The sequence below is a fragment of the Aquarana catesbeiana genome, linkage group LG03, assembly GCF_042186555.1.
Source record: "Aquarana catesbeiana isolate 2022-GZ linkage group LG03, ASM4218655v1, whole genome shotgun sequence".
Taxonomy (NCBI): Eukaryota; Metazoa; Chordata; class Amphibia; order Anura; family Ranidae; genus Aquarana; species Aquarana catesbeiana.
Genome location: NC_133326.1, coordinates 709,820,527 through 709,830,042, shown reverse-complemented (window position 1 = coordinate 709,830,042; position 9,516 = coordinate 709,820,527). Strand labels below are relative to the sequence as shown.

Here is a 9,516-nt window from a genome sequence, read left to right as displayed (position 1 = left end):
GGATTATTGGATCCGGTGAGTGGGGACCCTTGAGGGGGAGCACAAAAGTCACTAAGAATGTTTGAAAGCACCTCAGTCACGGTTTTGTTTTGAAGAAAATCTGAACAGGGTTTTGCAGAAATTCATCACTTTATGGACTATGATCACTATCTATATTTGTTTGATGTTATGTGTATATACCTGAACCATTAGGCAGAGGTGCAGTTTATCTATTTGTTCAGTGCAAATTCACAATACCATATGTTGGTTTCTTGTTGAAGGTGCACCACTACTAATTATAGGGGACTAATTTAGGTTTCCAGCTCACATTTTTTACTCATTTCTTATACTCATTAGTTTACCATTCATTATGATTTTTCCCATCACATAGAGCTTTTACAATTTGGCACAATGTATTGTTGGTTTTTGTAAACCTTCACTAGGGTTTATGTGTTTTTTGCAAACCTCACTCAGGTATCTATTATAGCTTGTAACTATCACTTAATCAGGATACAGGGGGGAACCACCCCCCCCCCCCCCATTCCCCCCGCTGTAGCTGCTTATCCCATATAATCCTATAGGGCGCGCTATACCCCATTGTAGAGATATTTGTAACTAGTTGGAGGATCCTTAGGGAAGCTCCTTTCAGGGGGGCTGCACACCTTAATCCTTGTCCTAAGGGCACCCATCATACATACTTTTATCTAGGGTGGACTTCCACTTTAATTAACAATTGGAATTCATACTTAGGAGGCACACAATGGGAAAGACACAAACTTGTCTAATTTCTACACTAGACAAGTCATCAGAAGACAAAGTCCCAGCATAAAATTCATTTATCTTCATAGATCTCTTGAGGGATGTTGTTGATAAATATTTTTGGAGGGGCTTCTCCAACCCAGTCTACAGGAGGGCCACTATATTCCCTCTGACTATTCACCTGTACAAGATTAATATTACACCTTTCCTCCACTCCAGAAGGGAAGCTTTATTGTCCTTATTCAGAGAAGTAATCCAAGCCTCGCTCTTAGCGTTCGTTATATGGTTGTCCATCATTAGAGAATGGTCTGCTCTCTCCATGGAATCAGAGGCTCAAGCCGTATCTCGGAGCCACTTGGTGCTAAAAACCCCACATTTGGTGTACACACCCAGTGGAACTAGCACTACAACATAGCCAAATCTGTGGTTCCTAGCACCAAGTGGCCCCGAGATATGGGGCCCCAAAGTCGGTTCAGAAAATGTCAAGCACTTTTCTGCAGCAGAGAATGACATTTTCTGAACTGACTTTGGGGCCCCATATCTTGGGGCCAGTTAGTGCTAGGAACCCCAGCTCTGGATATGTTGTAGAGCTAGTTCCACTGGGTTTGCACACTAAATTTGGGGTTCCTAGCACTAAGTGACCCCGAGATACAGGGCCCCAAACTCGGTTTGGAAAAGGTCATTCTCTGCTGCAGAAAAGTGCTTGACTCGAGTATAAGCCGAGGGGGGCGTTTTTAGCACAAAAAAAATGAAAAAGCTGAAAAACTCGGCTTATACTCGAGTGTATATGTGTACCTCTCGCTAGGGATGCACCAATGCTGTTTTTTTAATCGGCGAGTACCGATACTTTCGGTCAAGTACTCGTTGATAACAAGAACCGATTCTTATGGCGAGTTTTGCAATTTGAACTGGAATGTGGTGCGATTTCTGTCAAAATTGCATGCGGTTTCTCCACCGCTCCTGTGTGAACCCAAGCTTGTCAGTGATTTCAGCCTGGGGTCACACAGGTGCAGTGCGGCAAACTGCATGCGATTCGCACCACATTTTTTTGCAGTGTGATTTGCACCCATTAATTTTGTATGGACGCAAATTGCACCACAAAGTATTGTTAATGGTGCATCCCCACCCCTCGCTATTATTAGAGTTATTCCAGCCAAACACAGTGATCTGAGAGGGAGCGATGGAGAAGTCTCATAGAAATATATTAATCATAGAAAACCCTGCGGGACTAATAACATAATAGGTGCTCTATCCCTCTAAAACAATGAAACTAAGCAAGTATAAAAAAATGCAATTATCATAGTAAAAATAAAAATTTAATACAATTGCATTAGAACTCAGAGCAAGAAATAAGTGCAAATCCCTTTAAGTATGAAGTCATATGAATGGAAGTTCATTAGTGAAGCCAAAACAATTGTTTATCCAAGTAATGTGATGTGCCAAAATCCCTCCACTCCAGTGCTAACCTCATTGTATTACACCCACCGAGTACTCAGGCCTCCTTCCCCTTCTCATTCCCCCCCACACATCTTTATATAACCTTTATATACAAATATCCCAGCATGGAGGGGCTCAGTAAAGGTGATGGTGAAGGTGTGGAGGTGTCGGATCGGGTCACACAGATCATAAAAGGAGATCTGCCCGGCCTCATAATCCAGATATATCCTGACTCTGTTACTGGAGATATTGGTGGGTAAGCGGATCCCTTTACTGTCATGTGTCACCACATACTGATCACCTTTCCTGTACAAACCCCAGGACTTCTTATTATATCCAATCCCTGACTGCTCTCCTCCCCTCTCTATACTGGGGTAACACATCCCGACTATCCATCTATCTGATCCCCCGACATCCACTTCCCAGTAATGTCTCCCTGAGGAGAATCTCCGACTGCTCAACACCTGAGAATAATACTGAAATCTCTCTGGTGTTTCTGGACGATTCTGGTTTCTATCTGACAAGGATACAGTTTTCCTGTCATCTGATATATGGAGATAATTCTGAGCTGTGTTTACATCCAGTAATATGTCTGCAGCTCCCTGTATATAGAAGTATACATTGCCCTCTGTTATTATATCAGATAATGTGTGTAATGTGTGTGATATCCCAGCCACATCCAGACCCCCTACATCATGGAGGAGCTTCTCATGTCTCTCTCTGTCCTCATTATCTCCATCCTTAGTATCACACAAGTCACCAGTGTCTGATTCCCGTAAGACAGTCACTGGATCAATCATGTTACACAGCTCCTCAATGTGACGCATCTTCCTGGACAGCTCCTCCTTCTTTATTTCCAGATCCTGGATGGAGATGGAGATCCGCTCTGCCCGCCCAGAGATCTCCCTCAGGATTCTCTTCTCCAGGTCTTCCAGACGTCTCCTGAGATCTCTAAACAGGACAGTGACTCTCTTGGTGTCACCAGCTGCTTTTTCTTCTACTTTCCTTCGGTGTTCCTGCAGACTCTGGACTCTTTCCTCCGTCTCCTCTCTCTTTGTCAGAAGGTTCTGCAGAACATTCCTCAGTGTCTCCTTTTTCTTCTCAGAAGCCTCATCCAGTGATTCCATCTCATGTCCTTTATGTCCTCCAATAACACACAACATACAGGCACAGGTATTATCCTCAGTGCAGAAATACTCCAGTATTTTGTTATGGATGGAGCATTTCCTGCTCTCCATGGACAAGGTGGGGTCACATAAGATGTGTTCTGGGGACTTTTTGTGGACTCTCAGGTGTTTATCACACAGAGAAACCTCACAGCGCAGACAGGATCTGACAGCAGGTACAGGAGAGTCCACACAGTGAGTACAGAAGACCCCGGCCTCCTCCTGATCTGGCTGAGCAGACAGGAAATTCTCCATTATGTTATTTATTATGTTCGTGTGCAGTGCAGGCCGATCCTGAAACTTCTCTCTGCATTCAGGACAGGAATATCCTCCAGACCCCTCCTGTGTATCCAGCACACGATCAATACAGACCCGGCAGAAGTTGTGTCCACATCTCAGCATTACAGGATCTGTATAAATGTTCAGACAGATGGAACATTCCAGCTCAGCTCTCAGATCAGCGGACGCCATCGCTGCAAGCAGAAGAGAGAAATAAAAGTCTGACAGTTGGAAAAAATTCAGTTAAGTTTTTATAATTTATCTAAACCGGGTGAGGCTGATCTTTGACTTGTACTTTATTTTATAGGATTAGTTATATGGTAAATAATAAAAGTCTCTCATACAAAAAATGAATGTCTGGGGCAAAAAAAATAAATAAAATGAACAACTAATGGGGTAGGATCTCAGAAGCTGAATGCAGAGTGAGGCATGGAAAGGAAATTGAATTTGTCAGGAAGCAGCAATTTTACTAACAAAGTGAAAATAAAGCTCTCGTGGTAGATGCGTTCATAAAGTGAATCCACAGCAGCCAGGAACTGTATTTAACGGCCTGGTAAACCACTTTTATTAAAAATGTCAGAAAGCAAAAATCACAGTCCAACATACATTTTCCCACACAGGGATCTTCTCTAGCTTCAGCAAAATACAAACACTGGAAAATGCAGAGCCATCTGGCTCATAAGCTCACTCAGCTTCAACCAGTGGCGAAGCTAGCCATTCTTTCACCCGGGACAAAGACTCAGTTCGGCGTTCCACCCCCTCAGCCCCCTGCCCAAGAAGGGGAAGTTCAAGTGTAATAAATACATAGATAAGTCTTAGGATGGTAAACACACACGTCATTTCAAGTTTTGGCGATAGTGAATCGCTATGCATGCAGTGAAGGCCTACACCAGAGATATCTAAAACTATGGCCCTCCAGCCAGGACCATTTTTAAGGCAGGGCAAAAGAGGCAGTTTCCCTGGGCCCCATCAATGTTGTGGAGCCCAATGCAGCTGCCTCCTACTTGCCAATTATCCAGATAAAAAACGTATGTCAAGGGCGCTCAGAATGTCAAGACCCGGCAGTTAGTGTCTTTGTTGGATGGATGAAGTGGTCTTCAAACACTTAGGGCTGCACTCAAAGAGGGAAGCAATCTCTAATAGAAAACAGATAAAAGAAAAAAAAAAAAAAAAAAAAAAAAAAAAAAAAAAAAAAAAGGAAGAAAAGAAAAAAAAGGCACCTCTAAGTGCAGAATTAATACTTTTAATATCCCCAAACAAGATTAAAAACACTTACAGAATCAAGGATAAGAAGAGGCATAACATGGATGTATGAAGCAGGTGATCCGGCATCAGGAGGTCCCAGTGTATCACAGCTTTCCAGGGATAATGATATGCAGCAGCAGCAGCAGAAGGTCCCAGGATAACCAGCAGGTGAAAACTCCAGGCTCTGGGAACACTGGTGAAGCAATCGCGTTGTCTGAGTCAGCATGGAGAATGAATCCCGGAAATGACGTCAGAGGGAAGGGACAGCAACCAGCATGGACCGCAAACAGGAAATATGTCATTAAATAGGACGCGTTTCGGAACTACTGTCTGGTTCCTTCTTCAGGCCAATGACAACAGGTTTGTAGAAGCTGAGCTTCTTATAGTCTATGGGTGGTGATAAAGGGAAGAAAAACAATGCTGCAGCATCCCAGGAAGTAGTGTGATCCAAAGAACTGCACAGTAAACAAAGAGCGGGATGCAGCCCGCACACGAAAAACGGCAAGACAAATACAGCAAGTAGATATAAATGGAAAGGAACTTGAAATCAATGAAAAAATATGTATAAGATGGAACAAAAACGGTCAAACCATACATTGCTCCTCAGTAGCAGATGCCACTAAAAATTAATCATTTAAAAAATGATCACTGGATCAATATATGGGGATAACAGAATAAAGTAAATAGGTATACATGTGTGTGCATGCATGTGCGCACAAGAAACAACCACAGACGCAAAAAAAAAAAAAAAAGCATAGATGCCAAAAATAAAACGTCCATTGGACATTGGATGAATCATCATTATGCGCACACTCATACACACACATCCTATAGGAAAAACAGAATACAATTGGCCAATGGAGGACATAACTAAGGGGAATATGGGCACTGCATAATGAGCATACAAATGAAAATGAGAATGTAATGGTGAATGAAGTTCTAAAGTATGGCACTGATTTCAAAATCATCATTTAACCCTCCAGGGGCCAAAACATTCAAAGAGAAAATCCAATATATATCTCTCTGTGGCAAAGCTTTCAGGAACACTCAGCTGGGGGGGAGGTCTCTAGGCATCACCCCAATAACCCAAACCATTAGACCATCAGTGGATTTGTTATGGTATTCGAGACAGTGCCTAGGGACACTATGAGTATCTAATCCATCAGTAAGGAAAACGGCGATGTTTGCCAAATCGCTTAGGTAATGGTCTGATAGTACGCCCAACATAAAAAAGGCCGCATGGGCATGTCAAAACAATAGACTACATGGTCAGAAGAGCATGTGTGAAAGCCCTTGATAGGGTATGTTTTACCTTTCACACAAAAATCTATCTGGCCATGTTTAACAAACCAACAGGTCTTACATAGCGGCTTGCAGCATTGATACATGCCCGAGATGGCCAGAAAGGTTGGAAGGGAATAACCTGGGCGTAATGGCTTACCATTAAGTTTACTAGGTGCCACCTTACTTTTAATATTAGGGGCCTTTCTGTAGGCAAATTTGGGCTTATTAGATAGGACAGGAAGAAGGTGCTCTTCCTGAAGCTGCAAAGGCCAATGCTTCCGCACGATACCCTCCATCTGTCTGTAACGAGAGTGAAATTGGGTAATAAATCGCAAATCATCCTTATTGTTGTCAGCTTGGATGAGAGGACGTGGTTGGATAGGTGCATCTCTGTAGTGAGCTTAAGCTGTTTGCACAATATCAGCTGGAAATTCTGTCAAGAAGTTTATCTTCCAAGATCTTACTCTAGATGTCATATTCACCGCTTCTAGTACAGTTCTTTTTAAGTCTACAGTACTGGTTTTTAGGTATGTTATTAAGCCATTGGGGATGGTGGCAGCTTTTATAATGAAGAAAAGAGCTTCCCGCTGTTGGCTTAGTAAAATTCCTAGCATGAATCACCTTTCCAGTGAAGAATAGTTCCAAGTCAAGGAAGGTCAACTTTTCCTCATCCATGACGGAGGTAAAGTGCAAACCCATATTATTATTGTTGCAATGTGCAACAAAATCAGAAACTGTAGATGCATTACCATCCCAAATGATGATCACATCATCTATATACCTGCCATAAAAAACAATGTGGGAAGAGAAGGGGTTGTTATGCCAAATATGAGACGATTCCCAATACCCCATGGTAAGGTTCGCATATGAAGGTGCAAAGTTTTCCCCCCATAGCTGTCCCATTAACCTGTAGGAAAAACTTATTGTCAAAATTGAAATAGATATGGGTGAGACAGAAGGCAGTAGCCTCTACAATAAAGGAGGCTTGCCTGGGATTCAGCATGGGGTCCTTACACAAAAAGAAGGCACATAGTCCCACATCGTGCGGTATAGAGGTATACCAGTGATTGAACATCAAGGGAAACCCACAAATAGGTGGGTTCCCAAGAATAAGGGGAGAGAAGTTCTAACAGGTGGGTGCCATCTCTAATATATGACTGTAGGGATTGGGCAAGTGGCTGAAGGAACTGGTCTACATATTGTGAAAAACCACTTGTTGTTATGCTTCCCATGGCTGCAACAATCGGTCGTCCGGGAGGATTGACTAAATTTTTATGCACCTTAGGCAGGTGGTAAAAGTAAGGGGTGTAATGAACAGCCTTAACCAAAAAAAGATTCCTGCTGAGTGATATGGTCACTAAGTGCATCCTTAACTAGTGAAGTGGCCTCTAAAGTAAACTGGGGCAATGGGTCAGTCTAATTTGAAAGGGGGCACCCCCCCATCCTCCTCTATTTGTATTGATGAGACTAGCACCAATATATCAATGCCCACTATCCCTGTGGACCAAACATCATCCACCCTGCCTATATCCTTTGGTCCAAACTTTGTCACAGGAACTGCGACGGCCCAGTTCTCCGACCCCACTGTGGTCTCGTTTTTAGTACTAGACCTCCCCCGGACCAAACCTCTAAAAAGAAAACACGAAGTAGAGGCTGCCGGGGCAGAGGAGGTACATCCAAGCCCAGACCCCAGTAAAAGAGAGCACTATAAAAATATTTAATCTCTCCACCCACTGTCTGACTAGTGATGAAATCTCAATACTCAGTCGGGGGTCTTAATTTTGCTCCTTCCGCTCAGCCCAATCCCTTCCTTTTATTCAAGGATTTGAATAAGTTTATACGTCGCCTTACCCTAAAAAGATTCTTCAATATAACATCCACTACACATAAAAACCACTCTATGGACAATTCCATCCCTGCTGATTCTCCCTGTAATGACATGACTCATAATGACCATGTTTGCTTGGCTCTTCTAAAAGAACTTTATTCCCATAATACTGTATCTAGTAATGAGTACACAACCTCTGTTCCCCCCCTTTGAGGACTCTGAAAAAGATCAAATATTGTATACTCAGTACCTCATGACCTCCCTATCCATTCAGAACACATCTGTTTTTTACCCTACTCAGTCTAAGGGCTCCTGCATTGATGCCTTTTATCGTATATGCAGAGATTCATGATATGTGCAACTCAGCCAAAAGTAAAAACAAGATTGTTCGTAATCTTACATATTCTGAAAAAGCTCTCGATGTCCTTGCCAACAATTTTGATTTAGTTATTAAATCTGCGGTTAAAAGGTGGGGTAATAGTTGTACAAAATAGAGGCAATTATGTCGCAGAGGCTACTAGACTCCTGTCAGATACCAAACACATACATCAAGTTAAAGACTGACCCATTGCCCCAGTTTACTTTAGAGGCCACTTCACGACCATATTATCACTCAGCAGGAAGCTTCTTTTTTGGTTAAGGCTGTTCATTACACCCCCTACTTTTACCACCTACCTAAAGGTGCATAAAAATTTAGTCAGTCAATCCTCCCGGACGACCGATTGTTGCAGCCATGGGAAGCATAACAAGTGGTTTTTCACAATATGTAGACCAGTTCCTTCAGCCACTTGCCCAATCCCTACAGTCATATATTAGAGATGGCACCCACCTGTTAGAACTTCTCTCCCCTTATTCTTGGGAACCCACCTATTTGTGGGTTTCCCTTGATGTTCAATCACTGTATACCTCTATACCGCACGATGTGGGACTATGTGCGATACAATCCTTTTTGTGTAAGGACCCCATGCTGAATCCCAGGCAAGCCTCCTTTATTGTAGAGGCTACTGCCTTCTGTCTCACCCATAACTATTTCAATTTTGACAGTGAGTTTTTCCTACAGGTTAATGGGACAGCTATGGGGGAAAACTTTGCACCTTCATATGCGAACCTTACTATGGGGTATTGGGAATCGTCTCATATTTGGCATAACAACCCCTTCTCTTCCCACATCGTTTTTTTATGGCAGGTATATAGATGTGATCATTTGGGATGGTAATGCATCTACAGTCTGATTTTGTTGCACATTGCAAACCCATATTATTATTGTTGCACTTTACTTCCGTCATGGATGAGGAAAAGTTGGCCTTCCTTGACTTGGAACTATTCTTCACTGGAAAGGTGATCCATGCTAGGAATTTTACTAAGCCAACAGCGGGAAACTCTTTTCTTCATTATAAAAGCTGCCACCACCACCAATGGCTTAATGACATACCTAAAAACCAATACTGAAGACTTAAAAAGAACTGTACTAGAAGCAGTGAATATGACATCCAGAGTAAGATCTTAGAAGATACATTTCTTGACAAAGAATTTCCAGCT

General features: G+C 42.5%; 1 protein-coding gene across 1 annotated transcript; it reads right to left on the bottom strand.

Moving 5' to 3' along the window:
- Positions 1–2,077: 2,077 nt before the first annotated feature.
- On the bottom strand, positions 2,078–3,812 carry LOC141134897 (E3 ubiquitin-protein ligase TRIM39-like). Its single transcript, XM_073624328.1, has one exon. The coding sequence runs from the start codon at positions 3,810–3,812 to the stop codon at positions 2,250–2,252; it is 1,563 nt and encodes a 520-aa protein (XP_073480429.1). The 3' UTR covers positions 2,078–2,249.
- Between the last annotated feature and the right edge of the window lie 5,704 nt (positions 3,813–9,516).

What these genes read in the sequence shown, in the direction of transcription:
- LOC141134897 (XM_073624328.1), bottom strand. Translation starts at nt 3,812, where the DNA reads ATGGCGTCCGCTGATCTGAGAGCTGAGCTGGAATGTTCCATCTGTCTG.